General features: G+C 38.7%; 1 protein-coding gene across 6 annotated transcripts in view; it reads left to right on the forward strand.

Annotated features, from left to right (window-relative positions):
- osbpl9 (oxysterol binding protein-like 9) overlaps positions 1-25,755 on the forward strand; it is a 103,550-nt gene that overhangs the window by 46,688 nt on the left and 31,107 nt on the right. For 4 of the 6 annotated variants that reach the window (XM_066692576.1, XM_066692578.1, XM_066692579.1 and 1 more), the window contains 5 exons: positions 1,834-1,929; positions 8,043-8,090; positions 10,099-10,128; positions 10,241-10,291; positions 18,456-18,494. In XM_066692576.1, the coding sequence (XP_066548673.1) occupies positions 1,834-1,929; positions 8,043-8,090; positions 10,099-10,128; positions 10,241-10,291; positions 18,456-18,494 (264 nt within the window). The remainder of the gene's footprint in view (positions 1-1,833; positions 1,930-8,042; positions 8,091-10,098; positions 10,129-10,240; positions 10,292-18,455; positions 18,495-25,755) is intronic. The other 2 variants (XM_066692577.1, XM_066692580.1) reach the window with 1 other exon arrangement.

The following is a 25,755-nucleotide window of genomic DNA, read 5'->3' on the forward strand; positions in this document are numbered from 1 at the left end:
TAACATAGACAAGGATTTAGATGTTTAATATCTGAACTTGATATAGTTAGGAAAAAATAGTGCAAGTGTTATACTCACAGTGGACCAGAACAATTGGTTGCTTTAGCCTTAGAAACACTCGTCTCCTCACTAGAAGTCAAAAACTCAATGTAAATGTTTACATAAGAATTTTACTAAACAGGTTTGAGTGAAGAAAATATAAATGTGTGCATTCAGTGAAATTGTCACCTGTCATATACTTTATATTTGGTTTCCAGATGCATAAAAGCAGACAATTGTGTTAAGAAAGACGAGGCTTCTTCATCAGAGGCATAATCTGTACTGTATACACTCCCAATTAACAAACAATATCACATACGCATGCAAACAATATCTTTAAACTTTTAATGAAGTGCATGTACAATTATGTGCCTTTAATTCCTGATTAATTGAAATAATGAAACATGAATCAAGTAGGAATCTGCAATATTACATCTTTTACATCTGAATAAGTGGATAATGTGATTTTGGAAGATGACATCATATTATTTATTAGCAGATGTGGCTTGATTGTACTTTGCATTTCCATTTCTGTTCATAGAAACTAATTATCTTCCCCTCACAGTTAGGGATGTAGGCCTACTCTTAAAGATGTTAGTGTTCGTATGTAAAAGAGGAATGCCCAGTGGAAATGTACTGAAAGATTCCTCATGATTAATTCCTTAAATTATTTAATTCTAAAATTAAATCTGCTTAAAAATATATTTTTTCCTTTCTTCTCTGTTTTGCAAGTTATAAAAGGAATGTGATACAAAAAGGTCTGTATTTAGTTTGCAAGATTGTATGATGTAACTAATAACCTGCAGATAGCCTTTATTTTTATTAGGGGGCCAAGCAATGAAGTTGCTGGACACTTATTGTTATGATTATTAGGCTTCCATGGACAAAGTTTTTGTTTTGTTTATGTTAGGATTTTTATAATTTTTTTTCATGCAAAATTTCAAATGCTCCTAAAACACACATACATTCATGAAATCTCATGAAACATGGCAGTAATGTAGAAACCACTAATACCTGAAAACACAGTGAATAATACTTATGCCGGTCACATGATACTGCCACCAAATTGTGTTTTGCGTTTGAAGTTTGAAATCCTACAAAAATCTTCTCCAAAACCAATTGACGCATGCATATGCCACTTCAACCTCATGAATACCTTACTATTACCATTGTTCATCAGAAGTTGTACATAACTGCATTACCGGCCCTGAAACTCCAGTTCCCTATTATTTTTAGAATTACATTTTCCTCATATTTAAATGTTGTATTTATTACTTTTGAAACTTTCTTTTCAATAAATGTATTTTCCAGATTTCCTCATTTGTTTTTTAGTTGCACTAGATGGATGTAGATAAATCATTTAAGTAGTGGAGGACATAATTATTTGACAGCATCTATCTGTGAGGGCTGTAGAATACTGACTGAGGCTATTGACACTTGATTGCAAGAGTTTATGTTGATTAATCATCACTCTGGGGAGAAATTAGTGAAACATTTATTCGGCAGAAGTACATTTAAGTGAGTGGCATGTACAGTTCACAATCAGTTTTTAAAGTCCCATACACCTATGTGCCAAGCTTTGCATGTGCACTTTGATAGTTCTACAAAGTTGTCAGTGTGTGTATATACCTCGTATATATAGTGTACAAATCTCGTACTCGTTTAATCATCTCACTGATTGGATTTTTTGGAAAGGAAAACCTGCTATGAAGGGAACAAATCACACCATATCACTGTTTAGTGTAAATGAATAGTTGTTTTAAAAGCTGATCATATTTGTATTTGTTTTTTCAGGAGGCTGAAACTGGATTCGTTCCCAGCGTTCAAGATTTTGACAAGAAACTAGCAGAAGCAGATGCTTACTTGCAGATTCTCATTGACCAATTAAAAGTAAGCACTTTAAACTCTTGTATATATTGCTATTGGGTAAAACTATTGATTGTGTTAAAGTGTCCCAGCAATTAACTATTATTCTGCCTTTAATTCAAAATATTACATAAATAACAAATACAAAATACAAATTGCAGTCTGCGGAGGCTGACGAGGTGCAGTGCGGGAGGTGCGTTCGGGACCAATAAGGAACTTTGGCAAAAAAAAAAAAAAAAAAAAAAAGGGCAGCGTTCCTGCATAGATATGTGCTTGTGAACATGTGGAGGATCTTTGAAGCTGCGGACGCCAACAACTGTATTTTTATTTTGGTAACTGCAACCAAAAGCCTGTTATTTTGCTGGACTCGAGTGCCTGTTCCACGGACATGTCATTCTGAAACTCTATCTGCTCGATCTCTCACTACACTCCACGTTTGTGCGAGAGAGTGCCTGACAACTATTTTTTGTTTCGTTTTTGCAGTGTATTATTATTATCAGATAATCTTTTGGTGCCTTTTCCTCCTCAATAAACTTAGTTTATTTAAAATTTAGAATAAGCATTGCGGGCACAGCAGATACCTCTCGGGCATGAGGTTGCGGACCACTGATCTAGGGTGTGTTTTTGCCGCTATGACCAGTTCATCAGGTTGTATGGTTGCGTGTTTTTGTGATGTGGTCACTGGACCCAATGGTCACAGATCATTTGAACCAGTGAACCCATTATGAGACTCGGCTCTCTCATGGTCGTGTAATGAGAGCCATTGTGTGGGGTCTTGACTGCAGCAAAGTTAAATCAACTAAAATAAATGAGAAAAAAGCATGACATTACATTGTATGCATATCTATATGTCCCAAAAGTCTGGGTTTGCAGATCTGCGATTGATTGCTTAAAACAACTTATTTTATTTTTTATTATTTAAAGTTTGACATTACTGCATTCAAATTAAATTAAATAATATGAAACATGCCCGGAGCTGGAGCGGAGCTGGACAGTTTTTGTTAGTTGTGCTCTGGAACCATAGTGGAGCTGGAGCTGGCATTGCTGGAGCCAGAGCAGAGCTCATGCAGCTGCTCCACTCAAAGTCCAGTTTTCTTGAATTAACAAAATATATAACGTCATAGGTATAGCTGTGTGTTTGGGGTTATAAAATACGTTCAGTTCTCACTCCAGCAATTTTTTCATAAAACATTATTTTTTATTAATTGTAGTTATGACACCTTCACTTTCTCATGTTCAAGAAGTGATTCTATAATCTTAGTGCACATCTCTCGTGAATCACTAGCAAAACAAGGTAAGTCCATGTTAATTATCGCCAAATTATTTCCAAATTCTGCCTAAACCTCATTTTATGGACATCTGTTATATGAAATGTCCTGACTTGTGTTGTCCAAAAGTTGGTTGCCATGGAGTTAAGGTCACATGCAGGAGTCATGCCCCCTGCACCTTGATTGCCACTTTTGAGATACAAAAAAAACAGACCTCTAGAGTGGAGGTGTTGGCAATATGTCAACCGAGAGGGGGTGCTGGCGATTTGACGTTGACGGGGGCGGAGGTGTGCAAATTGTACACTGATAACATTTTTAACGACATATCAAATAGATTACAGTACTTAAAATAACCGTGCGTCTTCCAAAAATACTGGACAGAGGGTACATACACTACATGGCCAAAAGTATGTGCACAACCTGCTCGTCGAGCATCTCATTCTAAAATCATGGACATCAATATAGAGTCGGTCCCCCCTTTGATGCAATAACAGTCTCCACTCTCAACAATCTATTTCTGTATGGACCTCACTTTGTGCATGGGGGCATTGTCATGCTGAAACAGGAGAGGGTCTTCCCCAAACTGTTGCCACAAATTTGGATGTGCAAAGTCATCTACAATGTCATTGTATACCGTAGCATTAAGATTTCCCTTCAGTCAAACTAAGGTGCCTAGCCCGAACCATGAAAAATCCAGACCAATATCCCTCCTCCATACTTTACAGTTGGCAAAATGCATTCAGGCAAGGTAGCATTCTCCTGGCCTCTCCCAAACTCAGATTTGGCTGTTGGAGTGCCAGATGGTGAAGCGTGAATCAGCGTGAATCCAAAAGCGGTGAGCTTTATACCACTCCAGCCGACACTTGGCATTGCGGTATAGTGATCTTAGGCTCGTAAAGCTCCCGAAAAACAGTTCTTGTGCCGACGTTGCTTTCAGAGGCAGTTTGGCACTCAGGAGTGATTGTTGCAACTGAGGACAGGCAATTTCTAAGTGCTACATGCTTCAGCAGTTCCATTCTGAAATAGCCAAATCCACTAATTAGAAGCCATGTCCATATACTTTTGCTCACCTGCTCACTGATTGGGTTAGGAAGAACTGTCACTCAAACCTAGTGGGCCAATGGAGAACCATGACCTACGTCTCCCTCTAAGCCCCACCCTCACGACAAAACAGTGCCAAAACTCGTAAACAAAAAAAAAAAACAATGCAAAGAAACTGGCTGCAAAAGCAGATTGCAGCATTGCAACCAAAGACACAGACTCCAGTGCTCTCGGTTTAACATTATTTCCTTTCAATTCGTTTTTTTTGCTTTCGATAAAAATATTTTTGTTTACAATTCTATACATTTTGCTTTTGAATGTTTGTTTTATTTTTGATCTCAACATACATTTTTCTCAACTTTCTTTTGTTTACAATATTTTTTATTTTGACTTCGTTACTTATGGTGCTAATTTGAGCCCATATACAGTGAGGGAAAAAAGTATTTGATCCCCTGCTGATTTTGTACGTTTGCCCACTGGCAAAGAAATGATCAGTCTATAATTTTAATGGTAGGTGTATTTTAACAGTGAGAGACAGAATAACAACAAAAAAATCCAGAAAAACGCATTTCAAAAAAGTTATAAATTGATTTGCATGTAAATGAGGGAAATAAGTATTTGATCCCCTATCAATCAGCAAGATTTCTGGCTCCCAGGTGTCTTTTATACAGGTAACGAGCTGAGATTAGGAGCACTCTCTTAAAGGGACTCTCCTAATCTCAACTCGTTACCTGTATAAAAGACACCTGTCCACAGAAGCAATCAATCAATCAGATTCCAAACTCTCCACCATGGCCAAGACCAAAGAGCTGTTCAAGGATGTCAGGGACAAGATTGTAGACCTACACAAGGCTGGAATGGGCTACAAGACCATCGCCAAGCAGCTTGGTGAGAAGGTGACAACAGTTGGTGCGATTATTTGCAAATGGAAGAAACACAAAATAACTGTCAGTCTCCCTCGGTCTGGGGCTCCATGCAAGATCTCACCTCATGGAGTTTCAATGATCATGAGAACGGTGAGGAATCGCCCAGAACTACACGGGAGGATCTTGTTAATGATCTCAAGGCAGCTGGGACCATAGTCACCAAGAAAACAACTGGTTACACACTACGTCGTGAAGGACTGAAATCCTGCAGCGCCCGCAAGGTCCCCCTGCTCAAGAAAGCACATGTACAAGCCCGTCTGAAGTTTGCCAATGAATATGTGAATGATTCAGAGGAGAACTGGGTGAAAGTGTTGTGGTCAGATGAGACCAAAATCGAGCTCTTTGGCATCAACTCAACTCGCCGTGTTTGGAGGAGAAGGAATGACCCCAAGAACACCATCCCCACCGTCAAACATGGAGGTGGAAACATTATGCTTTGGGGTGTTTTTCTGCTAAGGGGACAGGACAACTGCACCGCATCAAAGGGACAATGGATGGGGCCATGTACCGTCAAATTTTGGGTGAGAACCTCCTTCCCTCAGCCAGGGCATTGAAAATGGGTCGTGGATGGGTATTCCAGCATGACGATGACCCAAAACACACAGCCAAGGCAACAAAGGAGTGGCTCAAGAAGAAGCACATTAAGGTCCTGGAGTGGCCTAGCCAGTCTCCAGACCTTAATCCCATAGAAAATCTGTGGAGGGAGCTGAAGGTTCGAGTTGCCAAACGTCAGCCTCGAAACCTTAATGACTTGGAGAGGATCTGCAAAGAGGAGTGGGACAAAATCCCTCCTGAGATGTGTGCAAACCTGGTGGCCAACTACAAGAAACGTCTGACCTCTGTGATTGCCAACAAGGGTTTTGCCACCAAGTACTAAGTCGAAGGGGTCAAATACTTATTTCCCTCATTAACATGCAAATCAATGTATAACTTTTTTGAAATGCGTCTTTCTGGATTTTGTTATTCTGTCTCTCACTGTTAAAATACACCTACCATTAAAATTATAGACTGATCATTTCTTTGCCAGTGGGCAAACGTACAAAATCAGCAGGGGATCAAATACTTTTTTCCCCTCACTGTATAACATCTGATATATGTGTGATAATAGTTAGCATTACATACACCAATGTGTTGGTTCATCAATAACACTCAGAATTGCTGTGAGTATATTATTTTCAACCAGTGTAATTTCTAACGACCCGGTCAGTTTCTCGTTACGGTCAAAAGTTCTTATTCAAAGGTGTCTTAACCTTGTTGTATTGCAGTCACAAAAATGCTCCCCTATTCTGATTGGTTATGTCAGTTAGTAGATGCACTCCGTCGACAACGCAAGGATGTGATGTGTCACTTCCTGGCAATCATTTTCCTGCTCCATTCACACACGTTGCCGGAAGATTGCTGGCAATTAGACTAGGACCCTTGCCGGAAAATTGCCGGTAACGATTTGCCACCAAATTGCTGGCAATTGTTTCAGTGTGAATGGGGTTTAATTATCTGTAATGGTTGTTTATTGTATTTGTTAGATACCTGGGATACCTGAGAAATTCCTCTTGAGTGCTGGAATTACAGGTTAAAAACCTAATTTACAGATGAAGAAGGGCAATCACTGGAAATTATATGTAATACTCTATCAATTAACAAAGTATTTAAGCTTGTCATGTAGATCAATATGATTTTTTTACCAGTATGTAAATAGCAGTAGTAGTTTCGGTATTTGTAATGTACTTTATTAATGTATAAAGTATCTGTAATGTATTGTAATTCTGACGCTACGTGATTACGAGTTCAGTTAACTCCTCCCCTGGCTCAGCCCTCAGGCCAGCACTAGGTAAGGAGTAAAATTCACGGCCTGGTTCAGGGTTGGCTCAACAAAATTGCCGGTCGGATATGCCAGTGGAAAAGGCGTATGCAGCACACCATTAGGAAGCACGGGTTTGGGCGATCACTGTTATGCAGATGATACCCAAATCTATATTGCCACAAATTCTGATTTGCTAGTCGCTCTAACAGTCCTTATAAACTGCCTACTGGACAATAAGACACATTCAACACAACTTCCATGTGAAACAAGCTGGTTAGCCAATAAAGGGGAGCAAGCAATAAAACAGGCTAAGAAGATTTAAAAACTTGAGATCCTTAAAACATTTTTTGAAAGGTGATATTTAAGATCGATTCTCAAAGTTAGGGTCGCGACATTTATCAAGTTTGAAAATGGGGTCGTCAATAGTAAAAGCTTAAGAACCCCTGCTTTAAACTATCAATGTGTAGGGGCGCTTCTCAGAGCCTCTGGAAGTGCGTTGCACAGCTGTGGCACAGTGTTACAGAAGGCTTGGACTATGGGATCAAATTAGTGCCATAGATATTTAATTCAAAATCTACAGATATGTCGTCAACAAAAAAACAAATTGGAAACATTTGCAACAGGGCTTCTGAAGAAATAAGGAGCTTTTACGTCATTGTTACAAAGATGTAAAAAAAACGAAAAAAAAGTTTCCCACACAAAATAGACATCACCATAAAAACACAAAAGCAGAATGCATGTTTTAATGTTAAACTATTTATTTGAAAGTGCAAATCTTTGTAAATTTTCTGTGCTTAAACACGTCAGACAGTAGGTACCATTATAAAGTTCCTTTGTGGGTGGAGAAGTCTCAGCCAAACTGCACCAGCATCCTCAAACAGCCCGGAAGTGTCAATTCACTTGGTGACATGTTGCCAGATTATTAAAATTACTTAATACAATAGTAAACTACTGACTTGGAATTGAAATCAGAATACACTGGGACTGCAGGAAAAGGACAGTGTGTCTTACAAGTCCCTGGTGTTATGCATTTTACTATGTTAAATACGAATTTGGATATCCAGCACAGATGACGAGCACCTTTCTTTTTTTCTATTCCAGATCTTTGATGAAAAAATCAAGGAATGCAAAGAAGATGAATCACGCAGAGTAAGTCTTCTTTCTGATCTTTCACCTTTCCAATCTTGAGGACTTATTCATGTCTAAAATCATCAGTCAGACAGTCAATTTACATGATATGGTGGAGAAGATGATTGTTCACCTCACTTTGTATTGGTAGTTTTCCCAGAACTACCTGGTAATCAATTTATTGCCAGTTTATTTAGAGGAATAACAAAGTTCTTGAATGATCCAAATTCTCATATTTTTCCTGTTTGTACCAAATTATTATGAAATGTATCAAATTCATTAACCCTAAATTTCTTTTGCATTACATTTTTTTCTGGCATAATAACAAAGAGGCCAAAATTGAATAAATGTGGAAATAAATAAATGTAACAAATCGTTGTATTAATTACTGCAGTGCACACATCTCTCAGGGACTGAACACACTCACAGACTGACTCATTCTTCCGCCTCACTTCAGATTTTATCCCCTCTCCCTAAGCTCCTCCCCACCGCATCACCTTTACCCCATTAACCCTTTATCTGGTGCGGTGGCACACTGCAGTATTTAAACTGTCAATTTATATCAACAAGAAAAAAAAAAAAAAAGCAATGTGATTGAAACCTTCGAAGATATGGAGACCGAACGAGGGTCGAACTCCGAAAGTCACAATTTAGGTTTTTTGGTATTGCATATATCTAAGTTAAGGCATAATCTAACCATTTAACTGTATAAAGCTTTAAATAATATTTTTTTTAAATCCACACCAGGATAAGCGGTTTTGAAGATTGATAGATGGATGGATAATAATTGTGTTTGTTTATTCAAATAGGCAAAATAAACATTTATTGATTTACAATAAAAGTACTAGAAAGATGGATCATAGAATAAGCTTTTTCAGACCTGCACAGCAATAAACACACCCGTAGAACACTGCAACAATTACCCCATTCACTTTTGGTGGCATTTTATTTTCCGGCAAGGTTCTAAGTCTAATTGCCGGCAATTTTTCATCAACGGGTCTGTGTGAATTGAGCAGGAAATGGAATGCCAGCAAATGGCGCATCACATCCTTGCGTTCTCGACATAACCACTCAGAATAGGGGTGCATTTTCATGACCACAACAAGGTTAAGCCACCTTGCTTCTGTGGTGTATCATTTCCATGGCTACCGTTTCTAAAATGAGGTCTTCCTTTAACCCCAGCAAAACTAAATAATTTGTCTAGTACAAAGTATTTACAAAATATAATTTCGATTGGGGAGGGGGCGGAAGGAGTGAAGCGTGGAATTTAAATATACATTTTTCCCAATTTTTGACCAGCAGATACTAAGCTCCTGGGTTCCTCTCACATCCCGATGACATGCTGTTTAGGTTGATTGGCTACTCCAAATTACCCAGCACTTGTGTCAGTGTGATGTGTGATGTGTGCTGCCCACTGATGGACTTGCAAGCCATCAGCTCGGGAGTTAGGAGAAGGAATCTTGCTAATTGCACCATGCCCCTATACTGGATAAAGCAGTTATTGACAATGAATGGATGGATAATTAAAAAGATGAATACATTTGCATATTTAGGTATTTTTTATTTTCTCAATGAAAAACCATCTAGTTGTTTGAACTGCCATGATCCATCAATATTTAAAAAGAGATTCTGCATTGTATTTCATTTTAAAATTAACTATATGCACATTTTCTTTGTATCTTTACATTTTTCTTTCTTTTACAATCCAACATTTAGTGTGTTTTCTAATGTTGCACACCAATAACAATTTTTTTTTGTGTACATTCCAAGAAATTCATGTCAGTTCATGTCAGTTCAAAGGCATGTCATCTTAGAGTATGAGATTGTATCAGATTGTTGGTATTGTTTGGGTGTTTGTTGTTAATCTTTTCAGATAAGCATTTTAAAATGGTATTGTTTTAATATTAAACACAAGCCTTAAATGAAGGATAAATATGATCTTATCTTTAATTATGTCACTTGACCCTATGTTAAGTCTGTGTGAGACATTTTAAAATTATCTGAACCACACCGTCCTTCTGTATTACAGAAAATTGAAAACCTAAAGGAAACCACTTGTGTAAGTATTATGTATTGCTGTTCCTTTTAACTCTTCCTCTTTAGATGTACTTATATTTATAAAAGTAGTAGTTAGTCTTTTTAATTGATTCACTTTTTTTTCTTTTCCCCAGAGTATGGTAGAATCCATCAAGCATTGTATAGTATTGCTGCAGATTGCTAAGGTAAACGCATTTTCCCCTTATCTCCTCAATTATCTTAATCAATATTATTTGTATAAACTCTTTTTTTGTGCATTTACACCATTAGTTTACTTTCACACTGCAAACTGTCAGCTGAGCCGAAGGTGACGGACTTGATACAGCACCACAAACTCACTAGTACCCCGTCAGCAACTGAAAAACATCAGCAATCCAACAGTTATACTCCCTAGTTACAATGATCTAATTAATTGCACAGCACAAATTTAAATCAGCCATATATGACGTTTGGGGGCTCAGGTAGTTTTTGAACAGAAAAATATTTAAAGAAAACATAATTATCAACAAAAAGCTAGTGTTAGTGTTTGTATTTTATTTTTTATATTGCATTCTGAAAATCTAATTTAAAGTATTTTAATATTAATAATTATTATAATAGTGTTTAATTTTGATCATGAGGTTAAATTGATTAAATAGGTAGCCCATTAGCGTATTCATTTTGATGCACAACATTTGTATTGATATTTCTAACATGCTGCACAATTTAAAGGGAAAGGTGCAGGGTTCCTAAAAGATTTTGTGTCTTTACATATTGCTATGGTGTATAAGTAAGATGTATACCTCGATTGATTTCAACTTTTTTAAAATAAAAAATTACCAAATAATGGTGGATGACAAAACCCAGCATGTATGCTTTTTCAGTATTCAAGATGTGTTGTCAAAATTTCATGGATTGCAGAAAAACAAAAATCACTGGATTGGTCTTCCCCAAGGCAAATAGTCTTTATTATCAAGTCAACCGAGTATTACTGTTTTTTTCTCCATAGTTTTACTCCTTGATGATATATGTTGCACTTCTGACCACTGTACAGATACGTTTGATTTTGTTTTCTTTTTATTTGGTTGTTTTCCTTTTTTTATATTGCTCTGTAATACAGTACAAAGACATGGTTATACTAACTGTTATACTATATACTAGTTGAACCTTCTCAAGTTATGTATATGTTGCCTTGACAACGCATTACGTCCTACTAAGTACAGTTAAAGAACAGTTATAATTTCCTCAACATTTATCAATCACAGCTGTAACACGCACACATACACTCACCTAAAGGATTATTAGGAACACCTGTTCAATTTCTCATTAATGCAATTATCTAACCAACCAATCACATGGCAGTTGTTTCAATGCATTTAGGGGTGTGGTCCTGGTCAAGACAATCTCCTGAACTCCAAACTGAATGTCTGAATGGGAAAGAAAGGTGATTTAAGCAATTTTGAGCGTGGCATGGTTGTTGGTGCCAGACGGGCCGGTCTGAGTATTTCACAATCTGCTCAGTTACTGGGATTTTCACGCACAACCATTTCTAGGGTTTACAAAGAATGGTGTGAAAAGGGAAAAACATCCAGTATGCAGCAGTCCTGTGGGCGAAAATGCCTTATTGATGCTAGAGGTCAGAGAAGAATGGGCCGACTGATTCAAGCTGATAGAAGAGCAACTTTGACTGAAATAACCACTCGTTACAACCGAGGTATGCAGCAAAGCATTTGTGAAGCCACAACACGTACAACCTTGAGGCGGATGGGCTACAACAGCTGAAGACCCCACCGGGTACCACTCATCTCCACTACAAATAGGAAAAAGAGGCTACAATTTGCACAAGCTCGCCAAAATTGGACAGTTGAAGACTGGAAAAATGTTGCCTGGTCTGATGAGTCTCGATTTCTGTTGAGACCTTCAGATGGTAGAGTCAGAATTTGGCGTAAACAGAATGAGAACATGGCTCCATCATGCCTTGTTACCACTGTGCAGGCTGGTGGTGGTGGTGTAATGGTGTGGGGGATGTTTTCTTGGCACACTTTAGGCCCCTTAGTGCCAATTGGGCATCGTTTAAATGCCACGGCCTACCTGAGCATTGTTTCTGACCATGTCCATCCCTTTATGACCACCATGTACCCATCCTCTGATGGCTACTTCCAGCAGGATAATGCACCATGTCACAAAGGTCGAATCATTTCAAATTGGTTTCTTGAACATGACAATGAGTTCACTGTACTAAACTGGCCCCCACAGTCACCAGATCTCAACCCAATAGAGCATCTTTGGGATGTGGTGGAACGGGAGCTTCGTGCCCTGGATGTGCATCCCACAAATCTCCATCAACTGCAAGATGCTATCCTATCAATATGGGCCAACAATTCAAAAGAATGCTTTCAGCACCTTGTTGAATCAATGCCACATAGAATTAAGGCAGTTCTGAAGGCGAAAGGGGGTCAAACACAGTATTAGTATGGTGTTCCTAATAATCCTTTAGGTGAGTGTATATACATCTCTTTACACTCAGCCCCATTGTTTTCAACCTGCCTGCAGGTTGACATATGCTGGCATTATTATAGCCAGAAACATAACTGGAAACTAGAGACTTAGGGCTTTCAAGTTATACCAAGATTGTTAAGATTGGATGTTGCTGTGTGGAGATATTGACAAAGTAGGGGAAACATTTACTTGTTTCTAGAATTTTCATCCAGTTTGTTTTAAAAGTTGTATTTTGACTAGTATTTCAATGGAAAATTGTAAGGAAAATATACATTGATTTAAAAAAAAAAAAAAAATCTAAAATGTCATAATTCATAATTGTTATTTATTTTTCTTGGAAAAAAGGTAGTGTTGCAATATAGTGCGTCTAATCATGATCAACAATGCCGAAACTGATTCTGCAGTTGTATGCTTTCATTTGAGTTGTCCCACTTGTTTCTGGCCCTTATAATGGAAAAAAGCCCTCCTGTGAGTATTTTGTGGTACACATTTTCTCTAAACTTTTCCGCCTAGATTAGTTTTTTTCAAATGTACATTATTCCTTAATTTCTTATGGTATTTTCACCCAACAACTTCTGCAAATTCCAATATGTGTGGTATTTAAATAATAATAATTTCCCATAGACTTTAATAGAGGAAAAAGGTAAAAATATCAAAACAACGCATTGTTTTTTTTTTTAAATAACTGGATAATACTGTAGTTTGTATATCATGATCAACTAAGCATAGTATTATAGTACAGGTTGTCTAGTTTCATTTGATAGGTGTCACATACCTGTACTCCTTATAATGTCCATATTAAACACTTGCTGATCTAAGAAGTCCAACCAGCCGAAAATGGGGTGTAATGTAAACGGATATTCACTATTCTTTAAATTAACCTTGTACATAAATCATTACACAAAGAAATTATTAAACGTATACACATCGACATTGTAGATGTTCATTCAGTTAATCTGTAGCGAGATCACTATCTGTCGACTTGCAATAAAAACTATTGAAATGAAATAAATACATTTACCACATCAACATTGTAGCTATTCATTCGAGTAGCGAGATCGCTGGCTCACATTAACAACTCCCTCCCGGTACCTTAACAATAGGAGTAATGTAATTAAACTAAACACACTACACACTTTAAACATTTTAAGTGTTCAAATTGTACTTGTAATACAGTAAGAACATAAGACAGTGTCCAATCGAGAGGAGGCCATTCGACCCATCATGCTCGTTTGGTGTCCATTAATAACTGAGTGATCCAAGGATCCTATCCAGTCTATTTTTAAATGTTCCCAAATTTTCAACACATCGCTGGGGAGTTTGTTCCAGATTGTGACAACTCTCTGTGTGAGGAAGTGTCTCCTGTTTTTGGTCTCGAATGCCCAATTGCCATTTGTATCCATGGGTCCGTGTGTCGCTGCAGATCTGGAAAAGCTCCTCTGGTATAATGTGGTTGATGCCTTTCATGATTTTGAAGACTTGGATCAAGTCCCCACGTAGTCTCCTCTGTTCCAGGGTGAAATGGTTCAGTTGCCTCAGTCTCTCTTCCCTCTTCTCTCATTCCCTTCAAACCTGGAATAAGTCTGGTTGCTCTCCACTGAACTGCATCTAGAGCAGTGATATCTTCCTTGAAGTCTGGAGCCCAGAACTGTCCACAGTATCCAGATGAGCTCTAACTAGTGCATTGTACAGTTTTAACATCTATCGCCAAGAATATGGTTTTCATTAAGATGCTGCTTGATTTTCTGTCTAATCATTTTTTCTAATTTTTTACAAGTAATACAGGTGAGACTGATTGGTCTGTAATTTCCTGGCTCAGTTTTGTCCCCTTTCTTGTGGATTGGTATGACATTAGCAGTTTTCCATTCAGTTGGCACATCCCCTGTTCTAAGTGTCATTAGGAATATTTTAGTTAATGGTCTATAAAAAATGTCCCTCATTTCTTTAAGTACTGTTGGAAATATCCCATCTGGCCCAGGTGATTTGTTTGTTTTTAATTCTGCTAGTCCCTTTAGTACCTCCTCCTCATTTATCCTGATCTCTCTTAGGGTTTGACTGGACAGGTTGTTAACCTGTGGCTTGTTAACCTGTGGCATTTCTTTAGTAAACACCTCTGTGAAATACTCCATTGAGAACATTTGTCACATCTTGTTTGTTTTTGAAAGTGCTTTAATTTTTAGCCTTTACCCATTTCACTTCCTCCTTTATTGACCTCTTGCTGTTGTAATATTGAAAAAAGCTTGTTGCATTAGTTTTAGCTCCAAGAGCTATGTTTCGATTTCCCTTTTTGCTTTCCTGATCCCTCGCTTAACATCTCTTTGCAGTTCTATATATTATTTATATTTTGTTTAATCTCCATCCCTTTTGTATGCACTATACAACATTTTCTTTCTCTTGATATTTTTTTTGCATACCTCTATTATACCATTTTGGCCAATGTTTTTTGGTCCTCAGTTTGCTTAGTTTTGGTACAAATTGCTCCTGAGCCTCAAGTAGTGCTCAAGTGCTGCCTCATACCTTCAAGGTTTGCTTTTCTAAAATTGTAGACCATTGTTTTAGACTTGGTCTTTGTTTTTTTAAAGTATGCCTCAAAGCTAACCATATTGTGATCGCAGTTTGCCATTGGTTCTCTAACTAGTGTCCCTCTGACTCTTTCTTGGTCATTTGAAAATATCAGATCAATGCATGCGCTCTCTCTGGTTGGTTCCCTGACAAATTGAGTTAGAAAGCAGCCATTTACCATCTCAACATTTCTATTTCTGCTACTGTAGTCCCCACTGGTCTTTCCCAGTCTATGTCTGGGAAATTGAAATCCCCCATTATAACAGCCACATCCTTGCTACATGCAGTCCTGATTACACTTTACAATGCAGTTGGGTGGTCTGTAACACACTCCTACCACTAATCCTCCAGATCTTTTATTCAAAGGTTTATCCCACAATGATTCCATTTTGTTAGCAGGACCTAATTTGAGTTCTTCTGCCTCAATGTGATTTTTGACATATAATGCTGTCCCACCCCCTCTTTGATTTTGCCTGTCTCTACTAAACTGTGTGTATCTTTTCAACTTGTATTCATCCCCATCATTTTCTGTAAGCCATGCTTCTGTCACTCCTACAACATCATAGTCACACACCAGCACTGCTTCTAGGTAAGTCACCCTGGACAAGGGTGTCTGCTAAGAAATATTAATATTATTATTATTATTATTATTATTATTATTATTATTATTATTATTATTATTATTATTATTATTCTAACATCTTGTTCCTTAACACTTTAGGATTTCCTACTAGCAGTTTCCCTTTTTTTTCTTTCCTTAGAGGAACATGTCCCATTATCAGAGCTCCCTGCCCCCCTGGTCCCTAGTTTAAATGATTCTCAATTACTCTGCACATACGCTCTCCCAGTGCATTAACCCCCTTATGTTTAGATATAGACTATCCGTTTTGTACAGGTCTTATCTATCCCACGTGTTGAACTTTCTAATCTCTAGTCTCCCTGGCCATGCACGTGGTACCGGTAGTATTTTGGAGAAAACTACCGTGGAGGTTCTTTAGTTTCTTACCTGTACAGATCATATAATAAAGCATACATCTAGTGAGTTTAGTCATTAGCTTGATCTGTTGTTTTCTGTGAATCAGGACAGAGTCAAAATTAAGAGGGTGAAACTGTGGACATCAATGTAAGGGTTTCTAAGGAGATCGTCTTTAATATTTTTGTGAGAACTAGGCTGTGGCAGATTTATTAAAATGTTTGTCATAACAAAATATAGTGATATTCTATGATATTGTTTAAGCATATGAAAAACACTACAAGAGGATATGGTTTTTATAAACCTTGATACTTCTATTTTTGATAATTCCTAGTAACACATTTTAAGGGCTATAATAGAATTAATAATTAGAGAATATAATTTAATAAATCAAAACTTCTAGAGCAGAACATTATGAAACTATTTAAATTGATAATTTTAAATTTGTCTATGAAACAAGAAATAAATAACGTAATAATGGAACACTGAACATTAAAACTAAATCATATCTATTGTATGTGGCATACATGTCTAACTAGCTATATGTTTTTTGTAGGAAATAGCATCATGTCGTCTTTTTCTGTTTTTGGTTTCAGGATGGAACATTGTGGAGTTGCCATTTAGGATATTTTCTTTCTCACCCTGACATTCTTAAGGATTATACAATATATTTTTTTCAATGCATCTCTCTTCTGATAGGCTGCAGTAAATATAATCTGAGAAGAATACTACACGATAGGAGCCTTTCGGCAAGTAATTAGCAGCAAGATGAAGTTTGCTGTCAGAATGGCGGTTGTCATTTCTATGCGCCTTGTTTGAGGACATTGTCTGCTTGTAAATAGGTCACTTTTCACCTCATCCCTGTGTGATATTAAATCAAAGGCATAGAGCGGACCTAAACTATGCACTAACACTTGGTTGAATTGATGATAATGACTTAATTTGCCACCGGGAAGTCAAATCAGGTGATTTAGTACTTTTCCCGCTATCCATGAAATTATGATGTAACACATGCTAAAATACTGAAGGAGCATACTGAAGAGTTTTGACAACTGCCATTATTTTATGTTTTTAATTTAATTTCATAATCTGGAGGAGTGGTATACATACTACCTATACACTAGCAACATGTAAAGCTATACCAGATGTACAATTTCAATGTCAATCGCCTTAATCAGTGTCATTCTGTACTCCTCCCAGTATACACCTTCCATATATTTTTTTAATCCCCTTCATCTACATGTTTATTTCCTGGCTGTTAAACAAATACAATAAAAATGTTTTGGTAAATTGTGGGTTAACAATTTTTCTTCATCCTAAAGTGAATGGGCAGTGAGCTGGTCTGTTTCCGCACATTTTATTCAGCAGCTGTTATGCATGTGACTTGCATGTGTAAACTATATGTTTCTTAAAATCATATCATTTGGATCGCTTGATGTTATTTACGAAAGTCAACAACAACAACAGAACTCTAAAATAGTGTTTATTTTAAGTAATGCTTTGTTTTATTTTAAGTTTTGTTTGTTTTGTTACTCTGTTACTAGTTGATCCAAAAGACTGAATATTTACTTAAATCTTACTTGATTCACTGGTCAAAGGTTAAAAACCAAACCAACCAACCAAAAAAATCAGCTATGGGACAATCATCTCAGATTCCACATACAGCACATTCTAAACATATTTTTGTTTGAGAGATGCATATCCTAAACAAATTCAGTTCTCCAATATCTTTAAGAGCAATAACCTCACTGCAGAGATGAATATATATATGCATGCCAAAAGAAAGCAAGTTTTTTTTTTAAATGAAGAAATTTGTATTAACCACCATCTGGGTTAAGAAAGGGGAAGTATATAGCTTCGTTTACAACAAAGGCTCTGCTCCTCATAGCTTCTCAGTGAATGGAGTGTGGTCTCATCCTGAATGTACTGAATGTTAACCATTTATGTTGACAATATAAATGTCTGTATTAACTCACTTTTTGATGGTGGCTCATATCAACAGGTAGACAGGTAGGTGTGTTGGATGTTCTGATTACAGCAGATTACAATAGGTTTCAGCTTTTTCCGAGTGCTAACAATGAAAGTTTCAGCAAATCATGCAAAAGAAAAGCATGCAAGAAAATAGTTCACAGTGCCAAAATATTAGCAGAGCTTATCTGCTTGATTACTAAGGTCATATTTGTGAGATCTAGATGTCTTTTACAATATTCAACAGCAGACATGTTTCATGCAATACCCTTCACACCGAATTTAAAAATGTTTGTTTAACGCTCAGTGATCTCATTTTGAAGCTGGATTAATTTCTTAAAATCATGTTTTCTTTTCAAAATTTTAAGGATCAAAGTAACGAACAGCAGCACGCAAACGGACTGATAGTAAGTTTTGACATTCTCTAAACATAAAACAATAAATAATAATCTTCGGACTAATAAAAACGGAAAATCCAATAACCAAATCATATGTTTTGGAGAAGCATTGCTTGTCTTTTTATTTATAATGCAGACCCTTTTTCTCTTTTCTTTTTTGGTGACCTTTCTGCCATGCTGTCTTCTCTCTCTACCTCATTTGCTGGCTCTCTCCTCTCATCTTTAAGTTCCATTGGTGTAGGCCATTCTTTTCTGGAGCCCTTCTAAATGTAGCATACACATTTCAGGGGGAATTAAACATTTTTTCTTTGTTTGTAATTCCAAGGACATTTCTGTTTCTTGGTCTCTGTTACTGCTTACCAGGAGCCAGCATTTATTTATTGTTGTTGTGATCTTACTTAAAATGTACTTTACTTACTGAGTCAGAATGCATCAAATAAGAGTACAGTACAATAGTCCTTTCTTATCAAAGTTGTCCTATGTAATATTGGCCATTACTAACTCAGCCCCTACTCACATATTTACTTTACACTATTTTCACTGCTTGTATGTATATAGCATAGCTATATATATAATAAGGAAAGATTCTACATCACTGCTTTGATATGTGCTACATTTTCAGTAAACCATTAGAACCTCCATACCTTTGCTAGAGGTTAGGGTTAGAGCTGCACCGCAGCACTCATTGAAGTTGTAAACTAAGTTTCAGGACAGGTTTTGGACCCTTATCCCTCACAACAGGAGTCCCTCAGCCAAGTGAGTTCAAACTAAATGTAAATCCATTACACTCCATTTATTAAGGTATTATATATTATAGTATAATACACATATGTATGCAGATACATATAAATACAAATACTTTCAACAAACAATTAGGTGTTAAGGATTATTTCTTCATGATTTACAGGAAAAACAATTCTCAAGCAAGGAAGTTGCAAGAATCTGTATTGTATTGCAAGACTGTGTAGTATTTTGCAACACATTTTTATTAATATGAAGCCTAGGTAATGAGCACATGAACATCACTGTGGTGTAAGCAGGCATACATGCAGGCTGCCACTGGCTCCATTTTCATTACAGTGCTGTTTTAATTTAAAAAGATCAGAATCAAACATGTCAAAAACAGAACATTTGAATATTAATTAAAAGGAATCGAAATGCGATGTGTATTGTATATTAATTACAGGTTCACAATCCCTTATCCAAAACCATTGGGGCCAGATGTGTATATTACGGTAACACCCTAGTACAGTCTGTGGCAGAACCCTGTATGCAAACACACTTTTTTTGTACATTTTTCTTTTAATCTAAATCGATGATTGATTGAAACGATTGTTCTATTTCAACCTTTAAATTTGTGTGTATTTATTTACTTATTTGGCTTTGCCAAACCAAAAGTAATTCATATATCAGCAAAAACAAAATTGCAGCAGACTCCTTAACACTAGAACTCAAAAGTAAATATCTGTGTATGAGAATTCTCCCGCATGTCTGTTCTTATATGTTACTAAATATTTAAATACATATACGGCATTTCAGCTGTAAACTCCTCAAAATGAATAAGTATAAATACTTTCTTCTCCTGCCGTTGGACCTGCAGTTTATGCGGTAGGCTATACTGAATATAATATAGCCGACAATCTGGGCTTTTTAATAAAATTTGTAATTGTGTAAGATTTATAATCGTGAAACACGTGATTTTCTACACATCATATATTCATATATTTTTATAATTATTTATATTATTAGCAGATTTGCACCAGATCATCTGCCATCTAAAATTCAATATTGATCATGTTGGAATCCCAGGTCTCTGAATCAGTGCCTTGATAAGTCACCTGTTTGATAATGAATGCTAATTATTTCGTATTGAGTATACGGCACTCTAGTATTGAACAGCACATTTTCTGAATTATTGTACGCAGCTCAATACTGACGGAGCCATTTCAATGCACTTTCAGGTTGCATAATGTTATTTAAGTTTTATGCTATTTTTATAACTGGTTACTTATGTTTTATAATTGTATACATCTGTTAAGTTATGTGCATACCAATTTATATACCACTTTACACAGTTTATCATGAAAAGTTTTTTTATTATTCGTTTTTCTTATTTATGTATATGCACAAGAATTGCAGGTGAAATACCAAGTTCACTGATTTTCCTTGCTGAAGTTATGGCTAAAAGGAAGGCAACCTTAAGCGAGAGAATGCAGAGCTCCGTTGTGGAAATGGGCTCAAAGGGAATGCCGCTAAGCCCCTGAAGAACCAGTTCCCAGGATGGAATTCCGTCCTTCGATGGTGGTCGCAGCTGCCTTGCCCCTTTCAGGAATTGTCCGCAGGAAATGGGCTTGATAAGACATTGTCAGTCTTATCATGGCATGCTGATATAGCAGTGAGACAGACCTTCAGAGTGGATGCAGATTTCCCTTTGTCTAGTAGCTGCTGCAGGAAGCACATTATAGTTGTTATGGGGCATGACACTGCATCCACATGCCTGGCTATGTAACGGTTCTGGAAGGCATACCACTTATATGTATATTGAGCTCTAGTAGGGGGGCTCTGGCCGATAGTAGCGTCTCCACAATGCTATCTGATAGTCCCAGTGACATTAGATGGAGCTTTGCAGGGGCCGGACCCACAACTGTAGCTGTGCTGGTTTGGGGTGCCATAGGAGTCTGTCTGCTTGGCTCAGCCAGTCCTTGCATAGTGGAAGCTGCCAGGGGTCTTCACTGAGTATCTGCACCAGTGTTGCGAACCATAACTGTCTCTGCGACCGGGGGAGACCAGGAGGACTTGGGCTCTTTCCTGGCGAATCCTCACCAGTGTTGGTGGAAGAAGTGGCAGCAGGGAGAAGGCAGTTCCCCATATAGCATCGACCCCAACAGCTTTTGAAGACGGAGTAGCTGGAGAGTGGAGCCTCATCTGAATCGTATGAGGCAAGTCTCCAGTGACTCGATCTTGTCTTCTGACAGATAGGCAAGCATGTTCGTGGAGTCTAGCCACATTCCCAAGAACACCACCGATTTCTGTGTGTTCGAGAGCTCTTCTCCATGTGAACTGAAAGACCCAGTGTAGTCACATGTTGTATGACCTCTGTCGTGTGTTCCTCCACCTCTGAGTCTGCGCAGATTAGCCAGTCATCCAGGTAGTTCAGAATTCTGTTCCCCTTTGCTCTGAGGGGGACCAGTGCTGCGTTCATGCACTTTGAAAATGTGTGGGACACTAGAACTCGAGCTCTTGGAAGGTGAAGCGTAGATATTTCCTGTGTGCTGGGGACATGGAAGTAGGCATGGGGATGTGGAAGTAGGCATCCCTGAGGTCAATGGACATGAACTAGTAGCTCGGTCGGACAGACGGGAGGAGACACAGTGCAGGCAACATGCAGAAGTTTTTTCTTCAGAAACATGTTGAGACCCCTCAGATCGAGTATGGGTCTGAAGCCTCCATCCTTCTTAGGCACTAGGAAGTACCCTGAGTAGAACCCCTCCTGGGCGTCTCTCGGTCCACTAGTTGTATAGGGCATTTTTCCCGCATCACTGCGATCTCCTATTTTGTGACCGTATTTTGACACTCTCTCTTTGGCCTTGACTGAGCATTCAATTTTCTCAAGTCAAGTGTTTCTCTGAACGTCTGCCCAGGTGTTATTGGGGCATCCAGGGGAATGGACTGTTCTGTGTCCTGCAGCTTGGCCTGCATCAGCCATAGGTGTCTTCTGGCCACCACCATCGCTGCCAGGGATCTCCCCATTGCCTTATCCCACCTCTTTCAAGAGGTCTGCTATACACTCACCTAAAGGATTATTAGGAACACCTGTTCAATTTCTCATTAATGCAATTATCTAACCAACCAATCACATGGCAGTTGCTTCAATGCATTTAGGGGTGTGGTCCTGGTCAAGACAATCTCCTGAACTCCAAACTGAATGTCTGAATGGGAAAGAAAGGTGATTTAAGCAATTTTGAGCGTGGCATGGTTGTTGGTGCCAGACGGGCCGGTCTGAGTATTTCACAATCTGCTCAGTTACTGGGATTTTCACGCACAACCATTTCTAGGGTTTACAAAGAATGGTGTGAAAAGGGAAAAACATCCAGTATGCGGCAGTCCTGTGGGCGAAAATGCCTTGTTGATGCTAGAGGTCAGAGGAGAATGGGCCGACTGATTCAAGCTGATAGAAGAGCAACTTTGACTGAAATAACCACTCGTTACAACCGAGGTATGCAGCAAAGCATTTGTGAAGCCACAACACGTACAACCTTGAGGCGGATGGGCTACAACAGCAGAAGACCCCACCGGGTACCACTCATCTCCACTACAAATAGGAAAAAGAGGCTACAATTTGCACAAGCTCACCAAAATTGGACAGTTGAAGACTGGAAAAATGTTGCCTGGTCTGATGAGTCTCGATTTCTGTTGAGACATTCAGATGGTAGAGTCAGAATTTGGCGTAAACAGAATGAGAACATGGATCCATCATGCCTTGTTACCACTGTGCAGGCTGGTGGTGGTGGTGTAATGGTGTGGGGATGTTTTCTTGGCACACTTTAGGCCCCTTAGTACCAATTGGGCATCTTTTAAATGCCACGGCCTACCTGAGCATTGTTTCTGACCATGTCCATCCCTTTATGACCACCATGTACCCATCCTCTGATGGCTACTTCCAGCAGGATAATGCACCATGTCACAAAGGTCGAATCATTTCAAATTGGTTTCTTGAACATGACAATGAGTTCACTGTACTAAACTGGCCCCCACAGTCACCAGATCTCAACCCAATAGAGCATCTTTGGGATGTGGTGGAACGGGAGTTTCGTGCCCTGAATGTGCATCCCACAAATCTCCATCAACTGCAAGATGCTATCCTATCAATATGGGCCAACATTTCTAAAGAATGCTTTCAGCACCTTGTTGAATCAATGCCACGTAGAATTAAGGCAGTTCTGAAGGTGAAAGGGGGTCAAACACAGTATTAGTATGGTGTTCCTAATAATCCTTTAGGTGAGTGTATAAGCTAACACAAATTCCATCTCCTCTGCAACCACTTCGGAGGGGTGCTCCCTCTTTCTTCTGGCCAGGTGACCCATATACAGGATGAAGATGGATTGGGCATTCACAGCCTTCACCACCAGACTCTCTGCCGCGTATGCCTTTTTCAGCATCACATTGGTGGTGTGTCACCGTTTATTAAGGTAGAGGGGCTCCTTGCCCAGCATTGTGCTAGCCTGCTCGAGCCTGGTAACGGAGTCACCTATAGGGGGAAAAAATGTCTTGGTGTATGCCTTGGCGGAATGCGTCTGGGGGAGTCGTAGTGAGGATAGGCGTGTCGTGGCCGTGATTGAGGTGGAGGCGAAGCTGACTAGCTGCCATAACATCTTCCAGCTGATCTGCCACGGCTGGCAGCTGACATCCGAGAGGGTGCCGGGAATGGGTTCCCTGCCCTCCTGCATCTGGTTGCTCTTGTAAATGCTGCGTAGTGATCACAGCTCCCTTCTACCCTGAGCACCTGGTGGGCATGGTCTTTGCCCAGGCACCTGATGCATAGGTCATGCTCGTCAACGGAGGGAAGCTTCACCTTGCACCGCATGCAGCAGAACAATGCCCCTTTTGGCTTCATCAGTGGGGGAGAGGAGATCCATCTGTATGTCTCCCTCTAGCAAACTCTCTACAGATGTCAGGTCTTGTGGAACAATTACCTCCCCGAGTTCCACACAGCAAATCCTGTCCAGGAGTGTGCTGCTCATGCTCATAGGAGTGGCCGGTCTCGAAGTTGTTGGGGTCGAGGGTGTGGTCAAAATGGTTGTCAATGTAGCTCTGCACAGTGCGCTCAGAGTATTCAGTTTTGAATTGGAGCGGACTGACTGATACTTCTGCAGTTCCACTGCCAGAGTCGCCATTCCTACAGACTGCGGCAGTGCTGTGGAGCTCTGGCTGTTTACTGCATGTGTATCTTCACCATACATTTCTAAGCATGAGACATTCAAAATATCATAGGAGTTTAAAATTAATTCATAGTGTTTTTAGTATTGCAATAAAATACTGATTTATACAATTCAATACAATGAAAATAAATAAAACGCTCCTACAGTAGAGTTATTAAATTAGAATTAGAACACGCAAGTTTATTTTTTAAACTGTTCAATAAATCAGATTTCATAGTACTTATTTATATGTATTTATTATTTTAAACCATCAACTATTGGTCATTGTGTCCAGTTAAAACTGCTTATCTATTGCCAGGAGAATTGCAATGTTTGCTGCATATTTTAAATGAATGTTTTAAAAGTGTTGTAATAAACGTATCTATCTATATATCTATATCTAATCAAATAAATATATTAACCTGCTATTGGTGGGGTTGTAACCTATCAAATGACACCTTCGTTTTAGGTGTACGCGAAACCACCATTTGGGCTTGAACTTTTAGAGAAGAGGAGACTGAACATTTTGCTTCCGCCTCCTTGTCTCTGCGATCTCATAGTGCTTTTCCACCAACATGATGCTGCTGCTGGTTCAGAGCTGTTGCCTAATCTGGAACCGTTCCGTGCTTTTCCATCGCAAAATAAATGGTTCTCAGCCAGCACGGAGCCACTTTTGCTGGCAACAAAAACTTGCTGTTCTGGAACCAAGGAACCTATGACATCAGGGGTCGGGGGGTGGGGTAAAGACGTCTCCACAAAAAGTGATTTGCTTGACTTCAACAGACATTTTTAAAAAGCCAGAAGTTGGCAGACGTCAGCAATAAGAAGACAATGTCAGCGCAATGACGTGTTAAATTTGAATGGCTAAATAGGTTTTCAAAGACGGTTGTAAAGCTTGCAAATAAAGGAAGTGATCTCCTATGGTGGTGGTTATTGTTGCCTTGTATTTCTGGTGCTTGGGAACACCCACGTCCACTTGTTATGTAAGCTTTCAGTTCCCACACAGGTGGAAATGCAGTATGGTTCGTAAAAAGTTTACGAACACAGTATTCCAGATGAGCTCTAACTAGTGCCTGGAATAAGTCTGGTTGCTCTCCTCTGAACTGCCTCTAGAGCAGTGATATCCTTCTTTAAGTGTGGAGCCCAGAACTGTCCACAGTATCCAGATGAGCTCTAACTAGTGCATTGTACAGTCTGAACATCACTGCCCTTATTCTCAATTCTACACTTTTGACAATATACCCTAACATTCTGTTTGCCTTTTTTATTGCTTCCCCACATTGTTTGGATGGAGAAAGTGAGGAGTCCACATAGACTCCTAGGTCTTTCTCATGCATTACTTCATCTAGTTC

Source organism: Amia ocellicauda, chromosome 19 (assembly GCF_036373705.1).
Source record: "Amia ocellicauda isolate fAmiCal2 chromosome 19, fAmiCal2.hap1, whole genome shotgun sequence".
NCBI lineage: Eukaryota > Metazoa > Chordata > Actinopteri > Amiiformes > Amiidae > Amia > Amia ocellicauda.